Genomic DNA, 27,166 nt, shown 5'->3' with positions numbered 1-27,166 from the left:
CCAGTCCATAGATTAGGCCCTAATGATTTCATTTCGATTGACTGATTTCCTTATATGAACTGTAACTCAGTAAAACCTTTGAAATTGTTGCATGTTGCGTTTATATTTTTTGTTCTGTGTATATATATATATACATGTGTATCACAAGATGGGCGATTGGCGCTCTGGGTTTCAATTGCTCTTCAAACAGATAAACTGGTCAAATTGGCCAACATAAGGGATGTGAAATTATATTCGCTACAATATTTTGATGCATAGTTTACTAGCATGAAACAAGCGTTTTGACAGCTCTCTCATTACACGACTGTTTAAATGAATCCCCGTGATAAAACGGATGACCTACTTCGAGCTTGTTTTGAAGTGTTGAATGGGGGCACAACACGCGGAATCGTTCTCCAGTGGAAGCGAAACCACATAAGGTTTCAATAACAAAAGAATGAGAAACTCCCTCAAACAAATTGTCGAACGCCCCCCTCTCCTCCCAACGGCCGCAAGCCGGCTGGTTTTACTTGATGCTCTGTCTGGTCTCTTGTCTCCAGCGCTAGGCTACCCGTGGTCAAGAATAGCAACAGTAGCAGCAGGATGGGCCGCCTTCTTTCAACGCTGTACGTCACATTCAGCTTCCTAGTAAGGGAATTCAAATAGAATACAGCCCCATCTTCCCGCAACACTGACAAGGTCAGCGACCAAGGACCACATACCACATTTGGGGATAGACCGCGCCTATATTCGCAAAAGGTAATATGCGTTTCCTGAAAGTTATGCGTGATGGAATAACACTTACGAAACTGCCCGTGCGTTTTTTTTGTCCTACAATGAAACGCGTTGCTTCGTCGGCATTGAGAGAGCTGCTTGGTCATCGGGGCAAGAATAGCCTACAACACGTAGGCTTAATGCTTTATAAAACAAACAATCGGCTGGATTTTGAATTATATTATGTTTCAGTTTGAAATTCACATATATTGTGCGTAATCACGGAGTTAACCCAATGTGGCACCGACAGACATGTTCTTCGTTACACTTAGAATACTCCCAAGATTGTGCGAATGATGCTTATAGACTACAGTAGTCTAGAGAATTCTGAGTACTTTTTTTAATGTAGGCCCATTGTAAATTATGGTATGCATATTTGGCTGGTTCCATCCGGTTTGTATCAGCAGCACACGCACACAGAGTATCTGACCACACGGATTAGGATCTACACGCGCGTAGTGCATCCTCGTTTGAGTCATCACTGATCAATCAGTAGGTCTAATGTACATCTCTCTTCTCATCACGTGCGTCTCGATACCTAATGTGAAGTAGCCATTTTCCCACTGAGAGATGACACAGTTACTAAATCCTACTAGTCTATTATTATCTAAGGATCTGATCTGAAGGTTGTTCCTTAAGCAGGTTTGGGCCATGCAGAGGATGTTTCACTCCCCTGGTCAGCTGGTGGGCTTTAAATATAACACCTGTCAGTCACATTTGGCCTGCCTTGTTTCCACCTTGATTTGATATAGGGAAGGTAAAGGGGGATATTTAGCATGAGATAAACCTGTTTTTTTACAAAATGACCTGCGAAGTCTGCCTGGTTCTTGGGTAATGAGAGATGTTATGGGAAATTGGGCAATTTATGACTTGCATTGTTGAACGAAATGTAGACAAAGAACAATGGGCCATAGATCTTGCTATGTGCACATATTGATTATGAATTAATAATGCACTTGAGGTGTTTTCACATTCCTCCCCAGGTCATACTTTGCTCTTTGCTCTATGAGAGGCCTATTGGAGAAGTTCTGGTACTGGCGTAGGCTGGTTCTGCCTCTGGTACTGGACTACTTTCTTTGGGTTACTAAAGGCAAGGTAGTATGTAGACATTGCAGACATAATAATCCTTTGTAGCATTGGTGTACTGTAACCCACATATGGGCCTCTCCACTTTGTTGAGCCACCACTTCATAGTTGACCTGACAGATGGCTAGGAACCATTAAAATCCCAATAGAAATGGTGCATGCTAGTGCGCTAGTCTATGTAGCTAAATAATACATGGATGGTTATTTTCATGCTTAGCTGACTCATCTCCACAGCCCTTTGTCATCAGCCTCGCCATCCATCTCCATCTGACTTCCCAACCCCTCTGGTGATAAATCAGTTTTATAGACAGCCAACTCACTGGGGAAAGGGGTTTGTCATCTGGACTAAAACAAGCAGTGACCAGCCAGCCATCGTCAGCAGCCCGTAGGTCGTCATTCACTGGTGTGATTAGGGTAATATGACTTCTGACTCGATCCTAAATACTGGACTGTTGTCATAGCCCTCAAGCCACATTCATTGTCCTCTGCACTGATGTGGTTCACTGTTTTCATGTCAACAAAAAGCAGTGTTCTCCCTGTGCATGTGGGTAGAAAATCAATCCTTAGGGCTGCTGAGTTGCTGAGGTTTTAGCCCTTATGTGTTACAATAATTCCCAAACAAGTTTGTGGTGTTGACATAGTATTTACAAAGCAGTAGTTATGATTATTGTTGCGCACACAATAGTGATGGGGGGAAAATCCATAGAGTTACATTTCGCAATATTGTTTTGGACAAATATATAGATGTAATAATGATTTTCTAATCAGCGTTAGCTAGCACTAGTCAGCTGTACCTGCGCCAGAACTCTGGTATTGTTCATCCTTAAGCTTGTTCTCCATCTTCTTTTTAAATATTGAAACAACATGTTTCCAGCACTTTTATTTCCATGACTAATCAAAACAAAATTTCTCATGCTCTCTTGTCTCTGCAGCAGATTTAGTGAGCAATGTGTTCCCATATGTTTGAAAATTTGGAACATCAAATCGTATCGAATCGCAATACATATAGAATTATGAGAATCACAATACATATCTTATAAGCATCTTACCGTAAATATCGTGATAATATTTCATGAGCTCTCTGGCAATTTCCAGCCCTAGTATACATGATGTTTAATAAGTGCTTGCAATATTCAATATGAAACCCTTTCCAGTATCCTACACCACAGAATATTAGGCATACAAATGCAGTTGATGTATACCCTGTAATATGTCAACTGGAGTCAGGTTTGTATTAGGTTGCATACCTTCAGTAAGTCCCTAGCCTGGCACAAGAACCCTTGATCAACAACGTGGCTTAGGTGCTGTGTCCAGTGCTCCAGTCCCATGGTGCTGTCGTAGAAAACAGGGAGGGAAGTGGAGCTCAGACTCTAATCCCCTGTGAGTAGTTGAGCAGTCCTCTACAGCCGTAGCTTATTAAAAGAAGTTGTAAGAGACAGTTCATGTTTGGTCAGAGCCCAGTTTGTTTATGCTTTTTCTCCAGTTATGAATGTCCTGTTTGGTGTTTACATAGCCTAACACTTCCTCAGTGGTCCCCTTTGACCCCCTCTCAAACAAATACTTGGATTACATGTCCCTCAAATCAATGTAAGCTAATTAAAAAATGTTTGTTGTAGAAGAATTTAGAAGAATCCTCTACACACCGTTATCAAACTACTAAAACTTTACTCTTAAAATGTGTGGTGTAATATGTCACGTTTTCCCATACCATTACTTAGGCGTTGACGCTGCAGCAAATACTGGCATGGATTAACAGGTTGGTTCTTGGCACTGGCAGCACTGGATGTTGCTCCGGGGGCCATGACACTCTGCCTAGACAGAAATCACCACTTGATTTAGCTCGCCCTGTGCGCCTGGAGGGCAGGGTTGCCACTTAAAGACCAATGGAACGGTTCCAAAAGTTAACACCACCTACCTGGCGTGCTGGGTGAGCTAAATCAATCGCACCTGCTGACTATGCACAAACACCGCTCGAGGCCTTCCATGGTAATTAAAGGTACGTACTTAGCAGCTGAAGACGTGTAATAAGTAGTCTAAGTGGGTGTGGTTAACTGGTAGATGGTAGATTAGTCACCACCCATGCATTTGAACAGAATCAGCTCGGTAGTGGGTTAAGAGAACCTGTAGTAAAAGGCACCCGGTAACACTTTACACCAAGTTGTTCTCATACCTGTGTAGTAACTTGGTATTTACTCTTGTAATGCCATTATATTAACAGGTATATTGTTGCTCAAAATGTCTCCTTATAGCCCTAAATGTGGTAGATAGACTTATTGTGTGCTTTGCCATTACCAATTGTTCATGTAAGACTACTTTCTGTGTGTGTTGCCATAGAAGTTAGAAAGCAGAAACTACAATAATAAGGTATCGAACACCTATTGATTATTTTCATGGAAAGACACCTGACTGCTGGGCAGGGTGTGTCTACTCTGGCTGTCAATGGCCCCATTGTCTCTCAGTAGTCTTTCTTCTATTGAGAAACCATGCAGGTTGCTGTTGCTGTTGCGTCTTTACTATACAGGGCTTCAAAGAGGCAACTGTATACTGGATCAGTGTTTCTGCTAGATTACCTTCCATCTTGATGAATGTTTACGTCAACATTGAATCACTTTGTGTGACGTGAGAGTTGGCAGTTGTGGTTAATAATGAACTAGTTGTAAGAATACACTTTAGCTACAGTACATGCATTACTTTAAGGTGACGTCGAGGTCACGTGCCTGCTATCGAAAAGGCTTCAAGCCCCTTCAACCCTGGCTTACACTTTTGACATGCCAAGTCCTAGAATTAATGTATTGAGAGAATGAGAGTTCATTTGGTTGCTTTCAGTTTGCTTTCATTATATCATTGAAACACATTCTTATTTTCATTGACGGCCTAGGAACGGTGGGTTAACTGCCTTGTTCAGGGGCAGAACGACAGATTTTTACCTTGTCAGCTCGGGGATTCTATCTTGCAAACTTACAGTTAACAAGTCCAACTCTCTAACCACCTGCCTCTCATTGCACTCCACGAGGAGCCTGCCTGTTACGCGAATGCAGTAAGAAGCCAAGGTAAGTTGCTAGCTAGCATTAAACTTATCTTATAAAAAACAATCAATCAATCAATCATAATCACTAGTTAACTACACATGGTTGATGATATTACTAGTTTATCTAGCGTGTCCTGCGTTGCGTATAATCGATGCGGTGCGCATTCGCGAAAAAGGACTGTCGTTGCTCCATCGTGTACCTAACCATAAACATCAATGCCTTTCTTAAAGTCAATACACAAGTATATTTTTTTAAACCTGCACATTTAGTTAATATTGCCTGCTAACATGAATTTCGTTTAACTAGGGAGATTGTGTCACTTCTCTTGCAGCGGAGTCAGGGTATATGCAGCAGTTCGGTCCGCCTGGCTCGTTGCGAACTGTGTGAAGACTATTTCTTCCTAACAAAGACAGCCAACTTCACCAAACGGGGGATGATTTAACAAAAGCGCATTTTCGAAAATAGCACAGTCGTTGCACGACTGTACCTAACCATAAACATCAATGCCTTTCTTAAAATCAATACACAGAAGTATATATTTTAATCCTGCATATTTAGCTAAAAGAAATCCAGGTTAGAAGGCAATAATAACCAGGTGAAATTGTGTCGATACTCTTGCGTTCATTGCACGCAGAGGCAGGGTATATGCAACAGTTTGGCTCCTGGCTCAATTTGCCAGAATTTTACGTAATTATGACATAACATTGAAGGTTGTACAATGTAACAGCAATATTTAGACTTAGGGATGCCACCCGTTAGATAAAATACGGAACGGTTCCGTATTTCACTGAAATAATAAACATTTTGTTTTCGAAATGATAGTTTCCGGATTCAACCATATTAATGACCAAAGGCTCGTATTTCTGTGTGTTATTATGTTATAATTAAGTCTATGATTTGATATTTGATAGAGCGGTCTGACTGAGTGGTGGTAGGTAGCAGCAGGCTCGTAAGCATTCATTCAAACAGCACTTTAGTGCGTTTTGCCAGCAGCTTCGCTGTGCTTCAAGCATTGGGTGGCAAGGTAGCCTAGTGGTTAGAGCTTTGGACTAGTAACTGGAAGGTTGCAAGTTCAAACCCCCCAGCTGACAAGGTACAAATCTGTCGTTCTACCCCTGAACAGGCAGTTAACCCACTGTTCCTAGGCCATCATTGAAAATAATAATTTTTTCTTGACTGACTTGAAAAATAAAAAAAAACTTGTAAAATAAAAATGGAGCTGTTTATGACTTCAAGCCTATCAACTCCCGAGATTAGGTTGGTGTAACCGATGTGAAATGGCAAGCTATTTAGCGGGGTGTGCGCTAATAGTGTTTTAAACGTCACTCGCTCTGAGACTTGGAGTAGTTGTTCCCCTTGCTCTGCAAGGGCCGTAGATTTTGTGGAGCGATGGGTAACGATGCTTCGAGGTTGTTGTCGATGTGTTCCTGGTTCAAGCCCAGGTAGGGGCGAGGAGAGGGACGGAAGCTATACTGAAGGTATACTGCTATACTGGCAATACTGAAGTGCCTGTAAGAACATCCAATAGTTAAAGGTATATGAAATACAAATGGTATAGAGAGAAATAGTCCTATAAATACTATATTAACTACAACCTAAAACCTCTTACCTTGGAATATTGAAGTCTCATGTTAAAAGGAACCACCAGCTTTCATATGTTCTCATTTTAGAGCAAGGAACTTAAACGTTAGCTTTTTTACATGGCACATATTGTCACGCCCTGTGACTAGGGTGGGTAGTTTGGTTCTTTCATTTCTATGTTGGCCTGGTATGGTTCCCAATCAGAGGCAGCTGTCTATCGTTGTCTCTGATAGGAGATCATATTTAGGCAGCCTTTTCCCACCGGGTTTTTGTGTGATCTTGTCTATGTATAGTTGCCTGCGAGCACTACATTGGCTTCACGTTTCGTTTTTGCGCTTTATTGTTTTCTGTGAGTTTCATCAAATATACATGTGGAACTCTATGTACGCTGCGCCTTGGTCCATTAATTCAACCAACGTTCGTGACACATATTGGACTTTTACTTTCTTCCCCAAAACTTTGTTTTTGCATTATTTAAACCAAATTGAACTTGTTTCATTATTTATTTGAGGCTAAATAGATTTTTATTGATGTATTATATTAAGTTAAAATAAGTGTTCATTCAGTATTGTTGTAATTGTCATAATTACAAATATATATTTTTTTGAATCGGCTGATTAATCGGTATCGGCTTTTTTTGGTCCTCCAATAATCGGCATCGGCGTTGAAAAATTATAATCTGAACCGAGGGCACACTGATATTTTATTGATGACCTTATGAGCTTTGTATGAATTCATCACCCAGTGTCTGGTGGAAAGCAGCCGGCAAAGTTACTGTCTTTTGTCGTGACTTTGTACAAGACTCTCTGGCTGTTGTTTAGAGAACATTGGTGCTGTGAGATAAAATAAAAAGGGGGTGGGGGGGATATGTTTAATTGTCACATACAGTGAAATGTGTTGCTTTAACAGGGTCAGCCATAGTAGTGCGGCGCCCCTGGAACAAATTAGGGTTAAGTGCCTTGCTCAAGGTCATTTTGACAGGTTTTACACCTTTGTCAGCTCAGGTATTCGAACCAGCAACATTTAGAGAAGGCGGAGTAGACATTTCTTTTGGCTTCTGCTCTGGAGATGTTCTCCCTGAATTGATGTGATCAATAACTGCTCTCCATTTTGTTCTCCTGGAAAGTCCCCTTTACAAGCACTCATCTTCTCCCTCTCCCTCCATCTCTTCCTCATGTCTTCCTCTCCCACAGGCTATTCAGACCGCATAATCAGGTAGTGTATGATGCTTATGAAAACACTTGGCTCAAATCTCCTTGTCAGTTTCATCCAAGGTGACACAAGATTCCTTGAGGACTTAGACTGCCACAGTAGTGGCCTGTACCTGCCTGAAGGCCTGTGGATACACAAACCAGAGTACAGCATGGCGACGTTAGTGACCTCGCAATGCCTGAATGCCATTCATACCTCTGTGCAAGGGCCCAACAAGACACTTCTACACTGCCTGTTTTACATTTAGGCAGTGACTAGATATGAGAAAAATGTAAGTGTTTGTTTATCATTTTTTTTACTTCAACTCTACAACGGTGGCAAATGGAGTAGCTGCTATTTATAAAACCAAAATTATAACACAATGTCAATGGAAAAAAGGGTGATTATCCTGTAAATTGCACAGCTCAAAACCGCAACCAGCCTCAGAGTGGCTCTATATTTACTCAAATTGTTCTGTCAGCGTGGTGCCAAGATAGCTCTAGAGTAGGTTACCTATCCATTTTCGTTTTCACTCTGCACACTCTATCCTACATAATCCTGTTGGGTGTACCAAGAGACACAAAGCCACCAATCCTGCTCGTCATGTGGCTCATGGGCAGTCAGTCGTGTTGCTGCAGGTGGTGCATTGTGTCCGTTAACTCAGTTACACGTCTTCTCTGTGTCAGGCTCCATGGTTACTCAACGTAGCTCACCTGAAACAGAACACAGACAGATTCACACACACACACTATTGTGTTACATGCTTTGATCAGCTTGTCATTGAGATAATTCAATTAGAGGAATGCTGTTGTAGTTGTTGGCTGCCTGCCTCTGCATTCTAATTCTAAGGCTCCATTGTCCATTTAACCTTCCCTGAAGTTTAAGATAACAGGAGTGTTTTGAGCACAGGTAGGCACACTGTTTGCTCAGTTCAACAACGGGCAAGGACAGGCATCTGAGGTGTCTTGTGATTGGCTTAGACGGGACACATCCCTCTGGTTGGGTGGGACTGTGGTTGGTTGTCTCTGGCTGTGAAAGCATCTGCCCATCCCTCTGTGTCAGCTGCTATTCAGAGACACCAAACAGAGGAAAGACACATTACAGAGGACACATGATGACATCATGGGGAGAAACTACTGTGGAGCACAAAGAATGAATAAACTTCTCTTGAAAAACAGTAGTATGTCAAATAGCCTAAACAAACTTGCTTTGTTTACTCACAGAAAGTTTTTTTTTGTGCGTGACCCCACATTTTTGTGTGACTTATCATCGCTTACACTGTGTGTTTTGGTATTTTCAGTATACTATTCAGATTTATAAACCTAAGCAGCTTATGAGTCCTGAGACCATGTTATGCATTGTCGTCACGTTTAATCAATCAACCCCACTATCAACCCCAGACAATAATCAGATTAAACTTTATTACCATATGGATGTTTTGAAAAATAGACAATCTCTTGAGTTTAATTAAAAAAGCAACACATGGGAATATGCACAGAGGATTATACAGTATATTTTAGTGATTAGCAATTTTTTTTTGCTTAAGTTAGAATTGTAAAAGAAAATGTAAGTCAAGCACCTGAACAGAGTGACGGGAAGATGCCCAGAATGCCTGTAAGAATACATTTTCAGGACCACTTCACCCTCCGTTAAGCCCTCATAATACAGGTGACAAATACTCATGGTGTCTGTTAAATAACAACCGTGTTTACATACAGTGCCTTGCGAAAGTATTCGGCCCCCTTGAACTTTGCGACCTTTTGCCACATTTCAGGCTTCAAACATAAAGATATAAAACTGTATTTTTTTGTGAAGAATCAACAACAAGTGGGACACAATCATGAAGTGGAACGGCATTTATTGGATATTTCAAACTTTTTTAACAAATCAAAAACTGAAAAATTGGGCGTGCAAAATTATTCAGCCCCTTTACTTTCAGTGCAGCAAACTCTCTCCAGAAGTTCAGTGAGGATCTCTGAATGATCCAATGTTGACCTAAATGACTAATGATGATAAATACAATCCACCTGTGTGTAATCAAGTCTCCGTATAAATGCACCTGCACTGTGATAGTCTCAGAGGTCCGTTAAAAGCGCAGAGAGCATCATGAAGAACAAGGAACACACCAGGCAGGTCCGAGATACTGTTGTGAAGAAGTTTAAAGCCGGATTTGGATACAAAAATATTTCCCAAGCTTTAAACATCCCAAGGAGCACTGTGCAAGCGATAATATTGAAATGGAAGGAGTATCAGACCACTGCAAATCTACCAAGACCTGGCCGTCCCTCTAAACTTTCAGCTCATACAAGGAGAAGACTGATCAGAGATGCAGCCAAGAGGCCCATGATCACTCTGGATGAACTGCAGAGATCTACAGCTGATGTGGGAGACTCTGTCCATAGGACAACAATCAGTCGTATATTGCACAAATCTGGCCTTTATGGAAGAGTGGCAAGAAGAAAGCCATTTCTTAAAAATATCCATAAAAAGTGTCGGTTAAAGTTTGCCACAAGCCACCTGGGAGACACACCAAACATGTGGAAGAAGGTGCTCTGGTCAGATGAAACCAAAATTGAACTTTTTGGCAACAATGCAAAACGTTATGTTTGGCGTAAAAGCAACACAGCTGAACACACCATCCCCACTGTCAAACATGGTGGTGGCAGCATCAGGGTTTGGGCCTGCTTTTCTTCAGCAGGGACAGGGAAGATGGTTCAAATTGATGGGAAGATGGATGGAGCCAAATACAGGACCATTCTGGAAGAAAACCTGATGGAGTCTGCAAAAGACCTGAGACTGGGACGGAGATTTGTCTTCCAACAAGATAATGATCCAAAACATAAAGCAAAATCTACAATGGAATGGTTCAAAAATAAACATATCCAGGTGTTAGAATGGCCAAGTCAAAGTCCAGACCTGAATCCAATCGAGAATCTGTGGAAAGAACTGAAAACTGCTGTTCACAAATGCTCTCCATCCAACCTCACTGAGCTCGAGCTGTTTGCAAGGAGGAATGGGAAAAAATGTCAGTCTCTCGATGTGCAAAACTGATAGAGACATACCCCAAGCGACTTACAGGGGTAATCGCAGCAAAAGGTGGCGCTACAAAGAATTAACTTAAGGGGGCTGAATAATTTTGCACGCCCAATTTTTAAGTTTTTGATTTGTTAAAAAAGTTTGAAATATCCAATAAATGTCGTTCCACTTCATGATTGTGTCCCACTTGTTGTTGATTCTTCACAAAAAAATACAGTTTTATATCTTTATGTTTGAAGCCTGAAATGTGGCAAAAAGGTCGCAAAGTTCAAGGGGGCCGAATACTTTCGCAAGGCACTGTAGTTGTGATGAAACAATACCTTTATTTAGAAAAGCTAGGCTGGAGGTATTCCTTACCTAAACAATGTTGTGTGTGTGTGTGCCAGAAGTCATGTAGTAGTTATAAACCAGCTGATAAAATCTCAAATTTCAACTACTATCAGTTTTAGCATTAAACTAAAATAGACTTTTTAATGTCTTTATAGTGACGTTGAGCATGCACGGACCAACTGTCAAGTGTCTTCACTGACATTTTCAACCTTTCCCTGACCGAGTCTGTAATACCTACATGTTTCAAGCAGACCACCATAGTCCCTGTGCCCAAGGAAGCGAAGGTAACCTGCCTAAATGATTACCGCCCCCTGGCACTCACGTCGGTAGCCATGAAGTGCTTTGAAAGGCTGGTCATGGCTCACATCAACAGCATCCTCCCGGACACCCAAGACCCCACTCCAATTTGCATACCGCCCCAACAGATCCACAGATGACGCAATCTCAATCACACTCCACACTGCCCTTTCTCACCTGGACAAAAGGAACACCTATGTGAGAATTCTGTTCATTGACTACAGCTCAGTGTTCAACACCATAGTAACCACAAAGCTCATCACTAAGCTAAAGACTCTGGGTCTAAACACCTCCCTCTGCAACTGAATCCTGGACTCCCTGATGGGCTGCCCCCAGGTGGTAAGAGTAGGGAACAACATGTCTGCCACGCTGATCCTTAACAGTTTTAAGTTCCTTGGTGTCCACATCACCAACGGACTATCGTGGTCCAAACATACCAAGGCACGACAAACCCTTTTTTCCCCCTCAGGAGACTGAAAAGATTTGGCGTGGGTCCCCAGATCCTCAAAAGGTTCTACGGCTGCACTATCGAGAGGATCCTGGCCGGTTGCATCACCGCCTGCTATGGCAACTGCTCGGCATCTGACCGTAAGGCGCCACACAGGGTAATGCATCACTGGGGCCAAGCTTCCTGCCATCCAGGACCAATATAATAGGTGGTGTCAGACGAAAGCCATAAAATTGTCAGAGACTCTAGTTTCCCAAGTTATAGACTGTTTTCTCTGCTACCGCACGGCAAGTGGTACCAGAGCGCCAAGTCTAGGACCAAAAGGATCCTCAACAACTTCTACCCCCAAGCCATAAGACTGCTGAAGAATTCATAAAATCACCACCGGACAATTTACATTGACATTGCTCCTACTCGCTGTTTGTTTGTTTTCTATGCATCGTCACTTCGCCCCCACCTGCATGCACAGATCACCTCAACAAGCCTGTACCCCCTCACAGTGACTCGGTACCAGGGCCCCCAGTATATAGCCTCGTTATTGTTATTCTTATTGTGTTTTTATTATTACTTTTTATTTTAGTCTACTTGGTCAATATTTTCTTCTTCTTGAACTGCACTGTTGGTTAAGTGCTTGTAAGTAAGCATTTCACAGGAAAGTATACACTTGTTGTATTCGGCACGTGACAAATAAAGTTTGATTTGATTTTAGTAACTGTCTTCATTCACGTTTTCCTTTTTCTTTCTGGGAGGTCAACCAATCACAGCACATGGCGACTAGTTTAGCTAATTGCCTGTTATTGACAGCTGAGACAGGGCTGAATATGAATGAGGCTCCACAGCAGTGCAATCTGATCTGGCCACGTCTTGATGAGAGACAGAGACGATATAATTTATTGATGCCACTGACTTCAGTGCACCCTGTTGTTGTCATGGAGCCTGTTTTACAGCCACTCTTGAGATTGAAATGGGAGGTTCTAGTTTTAGTGTTTTTGTGCCCTTCTGGTTTGGTTGGAACTTCAACCACTTTTCTCAACACTTTACCTTGAATTTTTTTTTTTTTTTTTTTTTTTTTTACCTTCATTTAATTAGGCAAGTCAGTTAAGAACAAATTCTTATTTTTTGAATAGAGTTAGTGTGCTATGGGTCGCCTTTAGATCTATGTGTCTCCCTTCAATCTTCTAACCCACCTAATCAAAGCCATGCCATACCCCTGTTAAGCTGTATCGTCTAGAGTATGGCTGTGCATGTTTTGCTAAACTACAATAATCCCATTTGAATAAGCTTTTACTTGTGATGTTGAAATGCCTTCATAAGCCAGTGGTTAGTTGTGTCATGTCAACGTATGTGAAATCAGAATTATATAATTGATGCAATATTTTTGTTGTTGTTGATTAAGCTCATTGGATCACGGAGGCACCTATCAATATCACTCATCAGGTGTTGTAGATTGTGTGCCTGGAACTAAGCAGCTGCCTCTTACCCATGATATCTCTCGAACAATTTAGAAAGTGTGTATGTGTGGTGTATGTGTTTATATACGATCAGAGACATGTTTGCTTTGTCAATAAAGACAAGTGATCTTGGTCACTGCTGCCCGTACACCTCTCCCCTGTCACACCAGGGGGATACCCTCAAGGTGAAAAGTGGGTGGGGCAAGGGCTGGTCTGGTTTCAGGTAGAAACTCAACCTTGTGACAAGGGTGATTAACTCTGTTAGTGTGTGTGCGCCCACGTGCATTCTGGAGCTGAGATTTGGTCTTATGACCCAACAGTCAAGAGTTTAAATGACAAAAGGGACATGGCCTCAACCGGTGGGAAACAATAGGACATACATTTAAGACTAGCAATCCCGGATCCGGGAGCGTAATCATAGCCTCAAACGAATTAGCATAACGCAGCGGACATAAATACCCCTAGAAACTTTTCCTATTCATGAAAATCGCAAATGAAATATATTCAAACACAAGCTTAGCCTTTTGTTTATCACACTGTCATCTCAGATTTTCAAAATATGCGTTACAGCCAACGCTAGACAAGCATTTGTCATGTAAGTTTATCATGGCATAATGCTATGCTAGGCTCTGCTGGCAGCAGGCAACATTTTCACGAAAATAAGAAAAGCAACCAAATTAAATAATTTACCTTTGAAGAACTTTGGATTTTTTCACTCAGGAGACTCCCAGTTAGATAGCAAATGTTCCTTTTTTCCAAAAATATTATTTTTGTAGGCGAAATAGCTCCCGTTTGTTCATCATGCTTGGCTGAGAAATCGACCGGAAAATGCTACCACTAGAACGCCAAACTTTTATACAAATTAGCTCCTAAATTAGTTGTTTAGGATCAATCCTCAAGGTGTTTTCAACATATATATTCGATAATAAATCCATCGAGGCAATTGGTTTCTCATAAGAAGCGATTGGAAAAATGGCTACCTCAGTATTTTACGCAAGATTTTCTGCTGGAGACACCATGTGACCACTTGCTAAATATTGTCCCTTACGGCTATTCTTCAATGGAAATGCGTAAAAAGACGTCACAATGCTGTAGACACCTTGGGGAATACGTGGAAAACTTAAGCTCATTCGTAGCTCATTCACAGCCATATAAGGAGTCATTGGCATGAGGCGGTTTTAAAAAATGCGTCACTTCCTGGGTTTCGCCTGTAACATCAGTTCTGTTGCACTCACAGACAATATCTTTGCAGTTTTGGAAACGTCAGAGTGTTTTCTTTCCAAAGCTGTCAATTATATGCATAGTCAAGCATCTTTTCGTGACAAAATATCTTGTTTAAAACGGCAACGTTTTTCATCCAAAAATTAAAATAGCGAACACCAAGAGGTGTTAAAACATGCCATTGTCAATGTGGTATTGGTGTTAGCTACAATTGTCTCCAAACAACCTTTAACCTCTGAATATAGTGCGTAATGGTCCATATAAGTGGCCCACCTTATGTGGGAGAGAATAGTAGTCCACATATGAGACCTTTTTTTTATTACACATTTTTTATAACTTACACTTTTTATTTGTTTTTCAAGCCTAAGTTTACAGTACAGAAATTCATCTTAGAAGGAATGGAGACGTCATTATCATCATTATTGTTCAGTTCCCCAACCAAGAGAGCTTTTCAACGGTTTCTCTTCCTCTTCATATTTCCCCTGTACTGACCCCTCTTTCCTCTTCATATTTCCCCAGTACAGACCCTCTCTTTCCTCTTCATATTTCCCCAGTACAGACCCTCTCTTTCCTCTTCATATTTCCCCTGTACCGACCCCTCTTTCCTCTTCATATTTCCCCTGTACCGACCCTCTCTTCCTCTTCATATTTCCCCTGTACCGACCCTCTCTTTCCTCTTCATGTCTCCCCTGTACTGAGCCCTCTTTCCTCTTCGTCTTTCCCCCTCCAGTAAACAGTGAGCGCTGAGAGCCAGCCGGGCCAGAGATGCCACCCCCTGCCGCAGGCCCCCCAGCAGTGACCCCTCCGGACGGGGGCTGGGGCTGGGCCGTGGTGCTGGGATCCTTCATCTCTATCGGCTTCTCCTACGCCTTCCCAAAGGCCATCACCGTCTACTTCAAGGACATCCAGAAGATCTTCGATTGCTCCTACAGCCAGATAGCATGGATCTCCTCCATCATGCTGGCCGTCATGTACGCAGGAGGTAAGACCAAGACAAGAAGTTGGTGTCCAGGTAGTCTCTTGAGGAAGTCGTCTGTCTGATTTGTTAAGAAGAGTTGGGTTCCTGAATATGCAGTGCCCTGAGATTTTCTTCACCATGTGACCTTTTGTAGTATTGTATTGGGCAAGGTACCTGTTCTGATCTGATTGTGTGTCTCCTATGAGAACCTATGACCATATTTAAATTGACATTCAAGAAGAACACACGGTTTCTGTGACTAGTCATAAGCGTATTTTAGTAGTAATGCATCACGTTCTCCTTCTCAGCGTGACTTTACCCCTCACTAGGTTAGCCAGTAGGCACCTTGCTTGGCAATGCCACGCTGGCCATCTGTTAGCGGATGCCATCCTATCCAGTCATTTCTAATTGTTGCTGTCAACAGGGTTTATTGTATCCTAGACCGTTGTTGTGAGGATGGTGACAGTGAAGGCCAGTTGGCCATAGAGAGCCAAGGACACACAATACCATCCTCTATATGTGACAAGCCTGTACAAGGCACTTGTCCCTCATTAAAATGTTTAGTGTAATTCATTCATATTGATCTCTGAGCAAAAGGGGAGAACAGAGCTTCATCAGCTATTCATTAAACACCTGCTCTCTTGTCCTATGTGTTTGCACCAGCTGTAGGCTGATAAAGCAATTGTCCATTCAGTGTTTAATGCATTCTTTATTTCTACAAGCAACTGACATATGCTGCTCTCTGGAATAACATGGCAGGAAAACAATCACGCATCACCAAATATTTACCCCAATCAGAGAGCTGCTTATTGAGGGTGTTTGTCCTCTTGGAAGAGAAAGGAGACCTGTGGCTCTTTTACAACGTACCTGTTGTTTTCACATCGAGTTCAGAGGTCAGACACTTACTGAATTCTCCAGGGCAGTCATCAGGCAGACTCCCTAACTGATAAGATAGCAGTGCCACTTATGATGCTGGTTGGACGCAATCACAGAGCAAACAAACTGGAAATGCTTGCCATATCCTCAAACATCAGGATATGCCAATGTGTGGCTCTTGCTGATTTCAAACAGCAGCCAACCTATTTTTTATGATGAACGGCCTCACACACATATAATTAGATACGACCACAAATGCGCAACAACTGGAAGTGAAGGCAACTATTTCATATCTTCCTGGATGTTTGTCTCTGTAACCCAGGGTGTAACACAGACACTGAGATGAATGATTAGTAATGATGATGATGGGTACAGAAAAGAGCCCAAAGGGAAATATTGTGAAATATTGCACACTATTGCATCATCTATATGCCAACTGCAGATGTCATGTTCTCCCGTCCCTCCCTTCTAGCCTGGCTGAGTGTCGCTCTGCAGTGACGTGCTAATATGGAGGCTGTGTGTGTGTCAGTGTTGGATCAATGTCACTAATCCACACAGAGAGAGGGAGAGTTGACCTTGACTAGGCTAGGCAGCATGGCTACATACAGTACCTTCCTCTGTTGACAGTCAGCACAGCAGAGCTCTCTCACTGCCAGGTACATTAGCCTCAATGCTAACTGAACTGTCCAGAAGAAATATGGCTAGCTAAGCTGTGTTATTAGTCGATCAACCACTGATAGAATTCATGTTTGCGTCCTTGTATGACTGCTCTGGAAAACAACTCTAAGCTTCATATAATATCAGCGCTTTTTCCATAATGAGAGAGACATTAATAGTATGATGGATTGCAAACATCAGTTTCCTGCATAGTCAGCTATCTTGACGGCTTATCAACCTTTTCTTTTCCAACCTCACAAATCAGGGAGTGGTACACAAATGTGTTACACAAACTTCCATCTTTCTGCTGTCTAGCTTTTATGTCCTGTGAAATAAATCACAGCTGGAAGGGTAAATGACGGGTGTACCCATCCTCTTGTAGGTATTTGTTTCCATGATTGAGCCCATATTTTGCCTCAAGTCTAGACACAAGCAACATTAAGTTATGTTATCTGATCATATTTCAATAAAATGTTTTATTAATGAGCCGAAGGATGTTGGTAGGGGCTGAGATACAGTATGTTCAAAGATGCCATGTTGAATGTCAAATCAAAATCAAATCAAATGTATTTATATAGCCCTTCGTACATCCGCTGATATCTCAAAGTGCTGTACAGAAACCCAGCCTAAAACCCCAAACAGCAAGCAATGCAGGTGTAGAAGCACGGTCAATAGTAGTCAAATTGTTTGTCCTTATAGTTACTGTCAAAACAAACTCCTAATTTGCTTTTGGCAACCTGGAAAGTGTGTCCAGCTATTGCAGCAATTAAACTTCACTTATGAATTCCTTTTTAAAATGAGTTAATATGAAACCTCAAGGGCTCCCTCCACTTGGCCTATCCAGGTTTCACCACCAGACTCGGGAGAATACTGATAAGTGCTCTGTATGCAAATGAGGAGGGCTCCTCTCCTCAAGGTCGGAAAAAGATTCACGCAGAGCAAATGAAGTCAGGCGACTTCTTCCCCAACCTGTTTTTAAATAGCACCGCTCCCCGAGTCCGACACAGATACGGCACATCTTCTGCTTGCTAATGGGGGCATTATTCAAAAAAGGGAAAAATCTTTCATTACTCTTATCGTTTCTTATTCAATTTACTCTTCCTTTTGTTTAAAGTCTGTCATGAAAGAGGACATTGTGACATGCCATAGAAGCAGAGTCATGCCTCACCCTATCAGGTAATGGAGACCAGAGGTTCAAACATAACAGGACTTTAGAAATACAAAGGACAAAGTTTCCCTCAACAACAACTTTTAGAAATTTGACAAGGACACAATTTAAAAGGAATTGTTTGGACCAGTCTGTTTGATGTACTATCAATGACCATAGAGAGGGTTCAATAACAGGGGTTGACCCACTAAAACCAAAATCTGCTAAGATTCACTTCCTGCCCATTGTCTTGTGTTGTATGCCTCTAAGAAGAAGTTGTGTGGCAAGCCCTTATTGAAGGTAACAAGGAAATGGAAAGTGCTGTGTGGCATAGTAGCGCGATGCTGGTTGGCCCCACTCAACTCATCTGTGCGTTTACTACCAATATAGAGTGCTTACTGTTACTCATGAAAAATTGTGAATTACAGAGAAACTGAGCTGAGGGACAAATGGGCCATGGGAGCCAAGGTCTTCAGCTCACTTCAAGGTGTGTGTGTATCATAGTTCATGATTCCCCCTCTTTTCAGATATGAAAACATTGCATTGCAGTGCACTTTCAGCAAATATATCTGGGGATGCTCCAATTCAACAGAGTCCATTTACGTTAACCAGCATTCTCTCGCTGTCACATATGAAACCTATCTATGCCCATACAGTGTGTATTCATACAGTCAGTGTCTATCATCCACTTCATAAGATAACTGGTTGCCACGTTGGGTCTCTGTTTTGCATTAGCATGGCAGCTGTGCCTTGAAAGCTTAGGAGACAGAGAGACCCATTGCGTGTCCAACCAGAGCTCAGTTCAATGTCTTCACTCAGCGTGTCGATGATGCTTGATCGATTCTGACTCATTCCGTTTGACTGACACTCTCTGTTTGGCTCTCAGTGCAACCTGTCCAAGGCTGACAGGCACCCATTGGTTAATTGTCTAGGTCCTGAGTTATGTCCAAGACCTCACCTGCACTCTGTGTCATTGGTCTTGTTGGTCCAACAGTACATGTATTGCTTGTCGTGATGGGATCTCTGATACATACGTAGCTACGCTGGAAAATAACAGATGTTTTGTCAACGTGCTCTGTACTTATTGGCAATGAGGCCATTTGTTTGTTTGACTACTAAGATAATGCTGTGTTATACCCATGCCTGTTTGTTACTGATCTCTCAATGCAGCCCTCGCCCCCTTAAGAATACATGCAGAACACACAACACGATGTTGTACATTGTTTACCAGTATCAACAAGGCCTTGTTACAGTGCCTCTATTTCCAGAGCTGGGAAGTTGCACGCTGTCTTTCAACGCTAACAAGCTTAAACCGTTAAGTAATCACTACATGATTACCCGAGTCTATTGCAGGCTGAATGTATGGGTTGGATGAAAGACCATGTTTTTAGTATCTCATTTGTTTCTCTTCCAGGTCCCATAAGCAGTGTACTGGTAAACACATATGGCTGCAGACCTGTCATGATCATGGGGGGAGTGCTGTCTTCTATCGGGTTGATATCCGCTTCCTTCTGCAACAGCGTGGTGGAGCTTTATGTTTGCATCGGTCTTATAGGAGGTAATTCCGATGAAATCCATTTCACCTCATTCAGAGTTAATTTGATTATAGTGTCAAACTCCTTAAGTGGCTGGTTGAAAATAGGCCTACAACTGATTCGGAGTTTTCCATTCTGTGTTTCACAAAGATCATAGTAAAAGACTATAGATACATTACAAGAGTACAGTTAAGCTTGATTTGTCAAATCATTTAATGACCACTGTCTGGCTACTTGAAGAAAATGTATATTATTCCGAATGTGTACTTTATGCTCACTGTCATATATGCCTGAATTATCTTATCAGATCATTTTCTTGTTAGAAATGTATGTTATTTTTAAATAAATCATATTATCCTCTCTCCTCACAAAGGCCTGGGCCTAGCCTTTAACCTTCAGCCAGCCCTGACTATGATTGGCAAGTACTTCTATAAGAAGCGTCCCATCGCTAACGGAATAGCCATGGCCGGTAGCCCAGTGTTCCTGAGCAGCCTAGCCCCTTTCAACCAGTACCTGTTCAACTCCTTCGGCTGGAGGGGCAGCTTCCTCATCCTGGGGGGCATACTGCTCAATTGCTGTGTGGCTGGCTCCCTCATGAGGCCCCTGGGGCCACCGCTGGGCAAGATCAAGAAGGATGAGGAGTTGGTCGTTGCCAAAACTGCCACCAAGAAGAAGGAGACGACCACTTGTTTGGGGACTGTCAACAAGTTCATTGACCTGTCGCTTTTCAAGCACCGCGGTTTCCTCATCTACCTGTCGGGCAACGTCATCATGTTCTTGGGCTTTTTCTCACCAATAGTCTTCCTGACGGCCTACGCCAAGGACATAGGCGTGGATGAGTACTCGGCCGCCTTCCTGCTCTCCATCCTGGCCTTCGTGGACATGTTTGCCCGGCCCTCCATGGGGCTCCTGGCCAACTCCAAGTGGATCCGGCCCAGGATCCAGTACTTCTTCAGCTTCGCCGTGCTCTACAACGGGGTGTGCCACATCCTCTGCCCCCTGGTGGAGAGCTACACAGGCCTGGTGGTGTATGCCGTATTCTTTGGCTTTGCCTTCGGCATGGTCAGCTCGGTGCTGTTTGAGACCCTGATGGATCTGGTGGGGGCTCAGAGGTTCTCCAGTGCCGTGGGGCTCACCACCATTGTGGAGTGCTGCCCTGTCCTCATTGGTCCACCCCTGGCAGGTATGTCACTGATCTCTCAACTCATTACTACTTAATTCAGTTCTGAGACGTTGTTTACTTTTTAAGCAGTTGATATGCCAAAGGAATAAATTAAAGTCACTCAATTATAGTTTTAAGGAGTGCTATTGCTTAGTAATCATTCACTTGGTTTGATCTTGGTTATAGAGTTTGCTGATTTAGAGTGGAAAAGCAATATTACATTTTGGCATTCTTATAATATGTGCTTATTTGTCTAATTACAATAACAACAAATGGAAAGTTAATTCTGTGATTATTGGTCCTTGACAAAATGCTTCATTTATTTGAGATAATGTTCCTCATTAAAGATCAGTAGACATGAAGAAACTGATAAAGGCATATTTGGAAATGCAGAAAATAGCGATATGACAGGCCTTCATCACATTTACCCTTTCTATGCTCTTATTTACAGGTAAACTGGTGGACATCACCAAAAACTACAAGTACATGTATTTTTGCTGTGGGGCTGTGGTGATCATGGCCAGCATTTGGCTGTTCATCGGCAACTTCATCAACTACAGACTCCTGGCCAAGGAACGCAAGCAGGAGGAGATGTACAAACGGACTGAAACAGAGGACCCCGACCGGGACCAGGACCAAAAGGAGACAGACGGGGACGCCCAGGCTTTGGAGGACATGGTAGACCCCAAAGATGAGGACGCCATGCAGAGGGAGACCAACATCTAGAGCCCCTCCCTACTGCCAACCACACCCCCCTTCACCACCACCTTCACGTCCCCCTCTGCCACTATCAAACTGCAGACAGAGCTCAAGGGGGGTTCCTCCTGGTCTTTTACTCTCCAGGGTTCCGCTCGGGGGCCTCCCCGCAGTGGCCCCTCTGTTTCCGAAACACTCAAACTGCCAGAGTAACAACGACAACCATGTTGTGGGATACTGCAAGGTGTATTGCTGGAGGAAGGGGTGACTGCCCTGACTACTACTCAGACATCAGACTAGCCGGAGATAATGGTGTAAGATACAGAACGCATGTTAGGAGGCCACAAGGCTTGGAATATGAGAAAGAAGCTTTTGTCTGTGAAATGCGACCTGTCGACAGAAATCTAGCACTGCTCATGTATTTAGTCTGTGCCACTAAACCTACCACACCAGCAACCCAATTCAACTGTTCTGATTGAAATCAATACAGATTAATATCCTAGCTTCCTATGCTGGGAGCTGACATGCCAGGACACATAATGTCCGTTAGTACCAGGGTTATGGTGAGAGACAGATATCGTTGCAACACAGGAACAGAGATGAGTTCTCGGTTTGGTGGCTCCAATCCCAATGTATTATACTGTCCTTTAGCGCACTGTGTCAGTTGTGTTCGTTAGCTAAACCTGCACAACTGCCAAGCTTCTAATCTAACGATAACACACCCACTGTTTTATTTACTATTGCATATTGCACATGGAGTCCGTATACACTGCACTACTTCTAAACTGGCCATGTTTAGGCCTCATCCAAAACAACAATGAAACAAATGCAATTTAATCATATTTAATGAGGTTGGATGTAAATTCGTTTTATTGGCTGTGTTTCCAAGGGCCTTATTAAGAATACTTGATATTCACAATCAATATTATCTATAAATGTGCATATTGTTGGTTTATACCAAATAAAGAATCCATGAGCAATATAACCTATCCCTAGCCATTGTATTGATGTACGTATATACAGGGATATTCATTTTTGTAGTCAATGGTCATTTCTGGGAGTAGCTGTTTAACTTACACCAATGATACATTGCCTTACGTAAAGAATGCAACTAAGTTGTGTCAAATATGCAGTACCAGTCAAAAGTTTGGACACACCTACTCATTCAAGGGTTTTTCTTTATTTTCTATATTGTAGAATAATAGTGAAGACATCAAAACTATGAAATAACACATATGGAATCATGTAGTAACCAAAAAAGGGTTCAACAAATCAAAATATATTTTATATTTCAGATTCTTCAAAGTAGCCACCCTTTGCCTTGATGACAGGTTTTCACACTCTTGGCATTCTCTCAACCAGCTTCACCTGGAATGCTTTTCCAACAGCCTTGAAAGAGTTTCCACATATGCTGAGCACTTGTTGGCTGCTTTTCCTTCCCTCTACTGTCCAACCATCCCAAACCATCTCATTTGGGTTGAGGTCGGGTGTGGAGGCCAGGTCATCTGATGCAGCATCCCATCACTCTCCTTCTTGTTCAAATAGGTCTTACACAGCCTGGAGTTGTGCTGGGTCATTGTCCTGTTGAAAACAAATTATAGTCCCACTAAGCGCAAACCAGATGGGATGGCGTATCGCTGCAGAATGCTGTGGTAGCCATGCTGGTTAAATGTGCCTTGAACTCTAAATAAATCACTCACAGTGTCACCAGAAAAGCCTACACTGCATCTCACAAAGACACAGTGGTTGGAACCAAAAATCTCAAATTTGGACTCATCAGACCAAAGGACAGATTTCCACCGGTCTGATGTCCATTGCTCGTGTTTCTTGGCCCAAGCAAGTGTCTTCTTCTTATTGGTGTCCTTTAGTAGTGGTTTCTTTGCAGCAATTTGGCCTGATTTACGCAGTCTTCTCTGAACAGTTGATGTTGAGATGTGTCTGTTTCTTGAACTGAAACATTTATTTGGGCTGCAATTTCTGAGGCTGGTAACTCTTATCCTCTGCAGCGGAGGTAACTCTGGGTCTTCCTTTCCTGTGGCGGTCCTCATGAGAGACATTTTAATCATAGCGCTTGATGGTTTTTGTGACTGCACTTGAAGAAACGTTCAAAGTTCTTGACATTTTCTGAATTGACTGACCTTCATGTCTTAAAATAATGATGGATTGTCGTTTCTCTTTGCCTATTTCAGTTGTTCTTGACATTATATGAACTCAGTATTTTACCACATAGGGATATCTTCTGTATACCACCCCTACCTTGTGACAACACAACTGATTGGCTCAAAAGCATTAAGAAGGAAAGAAATTACACAAATGAACTTTTAACAAGACACACCTGTTTATTGAAATGAATTATAGGATACTAATACGAAGCTGGTAGAGAGAATGTCAAGAGTGTGCAAAGCTGTCATCAAGGCAAAGGGTGGCTACTTTGAAGAATCTCAAATGTAAAATATATTTTGATTTGTTTAACACTTTTTTGGTTACTACATGATTCCATATGTGTTATTTCATAGTTTTGATGTCTTCACTATTATTCTACAATGTAGAAAATAGCCAAAATAAAGAAAAATCCTTGGATGAGTAGATGTGTCCAAACTTTTGACTGGTACTGTGTGTACATGAAAAAGTATACATGAAAAAGTATTTATTGAAGTGTTATAGAAATCACCAAATGAACATGCCTGTTGTGAAACGGTAAAACAGCTTCTTATGTGACCTTCATTTTTAAGTACAGTATTTCTTCCTTTCAACTCTAACTCTCTGAAATGACTTTTTGAGGGAAGTTGTAGTAAGCATAATGTTTGCTTGGAGAATTATGTCAGCAATTTCTATTAACATAATAATGAACAACGTTCATGTGCAGTACCGTATTTACACAATTGAAAGTAAGCTTCACTTAATTAATAATATCTCTTTCACTGCACCACAAATGTCAATATGATTTAATATATGTTTAATTATAATTTGTGCAAATAATTACCTAAATTAACAGTAATTAACTATATAATGTTATATGCAATATATTTTAATGTGCAATATACCATAACATTGTTTGACATTGATTCTAAATCCGGCGTTGGCTGGATGCCATCTACAGTGAAAATTATTCATATTTTTTTATAATTCTTAACATCCATCACTTCTTGTGTTCTGGTCAAATAGCTCAACACAGCTTGAAACAGATTTTTATACACTTGTTAGATTGTGGTAATTTGCTTACCGTCCCAATTTATGTGTAGCCTATTTCATATTTAGAAATATATTTTTTCATATCATTATGTGGTTTCTGGTAGTTTTTAACTTGGCTGTGGGCTCGAATTACATTGGCAAGTGTCACTTGTTATCTGGCCTACTTTTTGCTTGCGGCTGCAGTCTCTATTCCCGGTCACTGACAATAGGGGTCAGTATGCAGTAGTTCTTAAAGGATGACTGAACTGTGCAATCATTTTTATATATCAAATAGCACTGCCCCCTACTGGTTTCAAAAGACCTAGACCAAATGTTACAATCTGAGCTGCCCTCAAATAGCAGAGCGACACATTGGCTGCTCTTTTGTGATGTCAAAAGATAAGAAATTCCAAAATGAAATAAGTAATAAATAAAAAATGATCTCTCTTTAGTTTTGATGTTCTGTATTTTAAGTTTGTTTTTATTTTATTTTTATGGCCATTGAATATATTTTCTTTGTACTTTTATTTTCCTTCTATAGCTTCAACAGGTGTGTGTATATACTAGTATTTCACAGGGTGTACATTAACAGTAGATTGACTTAATAAACACACTGCAGTCATGTGCTGCTGTGGCAAAGCCATTTGTAGGCAATTATGTTTGTTCTGGAGCAAAATCATGTTCATTTCCATTTTCAACCATGTGTAGTATGTGAATGATTTGAGTTTGTGTTTTGTATAATCAGAGGCATTATTTCTAAAATAATAAAATCATAGTGTTGCTTTTCCCTTAAGCTACCATATCAATTGCTTATTGTCATTCCATAGACAATGTGGATGAGCTAAACTGAAGGATTTGTTGTGCTGTTTTTGGAATGATTTAACTCTTCAATATTCAGCGGTTTCTTTCCTTTTCTTACAAGTTATATCCTGTTATTATTGTGAAGGAAACATAATCAAATAAGGTTGTAACACTTTCACTTATATAGTATTTTCTTTATTCCAATGCAACACAGTATAACGACCAGGCTGTAACTTGGATTTGTGCCACAATTAAGTATAATATATATGACATATATTGAAAAAAAATAATAGTTCACTATACTCATTATATACAATGAATCTACAGTATCCAGATTATTCTGTACATAGTAATGTGAAGGCGATGTGATGCGTTTTTAAATGTGTCATGCTGAAATGATTTGCATATTATTTGAGGACCAAAATGAAATTATATTGATTCAGACTATTATTAATGTCAATATTTAAATTTGGGTCAATTGAATAACAATTATGCACCATTAGCCTTATCAAATACACTTGGCTCCTATGTATGAAGGATTCTGTATTATAATGTTGTATGTTGGGCATGTTTGGTATGTCGGTGACTTATAAATATATATTTTTCTGTACAGGTTAATCTGAACGAAATGCTAAGCCTAAATAGTTATACATGGTATCAGATGGTCAAACAGCATCTGATACATCACAAGGAATTTCAATGAATGTTTCTACTTTTTATTTTTGTTAATACATTTTCAGTTTTTATCTCTTATACACACATGTCTTTTATCCTGCTGTAGCTATTGAACATATTGCCTAATATGGTAAGGCTGTAACTCGAGTAATTATGTATTTAAAGATGGAGTTCTCTTGATGTGCTGACTCTGGACATAATGTAATCGACTCGGGTTGTGTCATAGCGTAACGGAAATTGTTTTTTTGGAAGTAAAACAATCCTCTTTTGATTAATTCACAGCTTAGACTGTATCTCAATTATGACTCATACAGGACTTGTGACAAAACACTTTAATAGCCATTCTTTTTTCATCAGAAGGGCTGAAAAACACTTAGCAGCTTAACCGCGCAATGGACATTGTTGGTGTGGCAAGGAAAACGCTCTATAAGTATGAAAATACATATTTAGCCACAATCAATTTTTATTTCACACATCTGTTTTCACAGATGGATCTGGATATCAACATGGGGATTAAAAACTGCAGATGATTTGCAATTGCAGAAATGTCTTGCTGTACTAAGAGGCTAAAAGCTGTCATTAATTTCACACTATTGAAAAGGTATTATGAATAAATGTGTAAGTTAACAAGTTACTGTGCCTTATTAGACCCTGATGAATATTGCATTTAAATATTATCCATCCATAAGCAATTAACAATGAATTAATTTGTTTAATTGGTGTTGACACTGCATTTTGAGAGAGTCAACTGTGACAGTATTTTTTTTTTTAATTTGTCTATTTTTTTCTCAGTTTACTCCTTGATGTTTACAAATCCTTATCCATCATCTGATCTAATGTGAGTAATTCATTTGGAGAAATGAATGTGACATTTATTTTTATTTTCAGTCTTCCACAGTTGTTATGTTCAGCACATTTTTGAGACCATACACTTGGATTTATGTGGTAGGGAACCCAGCCACAGTGACAAACAAAAATCCTAACATTTCAGTACTTGAATGTCTGCCTTACATAAGGGCTCCTGATTGGCACCGCCGGTCTAAGGCACTGCAAGAGGCGTCACTG

General features: G+C 41.1%; 1 protein-coding gene across 1 annotated transcript; it reads left to right on the top strand.

Annotated features, from left to right (window-relative positions):
* Positions 1-352: 352 nt before the first annotated feature.
* Positions 353-25,425, top strand: LOC110500080 (monocarboxylate transporter 2). Its single transcript, XM_036957360.2, has 5 exons — positions 353-738; positions 15,154-15,405; positions 19,476-19,619; positions 19,970-20,779; positions 21,210-25,425. Exons 2-5 carry the CDS (start codon positions 15,189-15,191, stop codon positions 21,482-21,484), a joined length of 1,446 nt encoding a protein of 481 aa, XP_036813255.1. The 5' UTR covers positions 353-738; positions 15,154-15,188; the 3' UTR covers positions 21,485-25,425.
* The last annotated feature ends 1,741 nt before the right edge of the window (positions 25,426-27,166 follow it).

This window comes from Oncorhynchus mykiss, chromosome 21 (genome assembly GCF_057628025.1).
Source record: "Oncorhynchus mykiss isolate SJ-2025 chromosome 21, ASM5762802v1, whole genome shotgun sequence".
Lineage (NCBI taxonomy): Eukaryota > Metazoa > Chordata > Actinopteri > Salmoniformes > Salmonidae > Oncorhynchus > Oncorhynchus mykiss.
The sequence above is the reverse complement of the archived record's forward strand: the minus strand, read 5'-3'. Positions and strand labels throughout refer to the sequence as shown.

Excerpts from the sequence above, each read along its gene's own strand:
- LOC110500080 (XM_036957360.2), top strand. The coding sequence starts at position 15,189 with ATGCCACCCCCTGCCGCAGGCCCCCCAGCAGTGACCCCTCCGGACGGG. Across the intron at positions 19,620-19,969 it reads TTGCATCGGTCTTATAGGAG|GCCTGGGCCTAGCCTTTAAC; the intron begins GTAATTCCGATG and ends CTCCTCACAAAG. Across the intron at positions 20,780-21,209 it reads CATTGGTCCACCCCTGGCAG|GTAAACTGGTGGACATCACC; the intron begins GTATGTCACTGA and ends TCTTATTTACAG.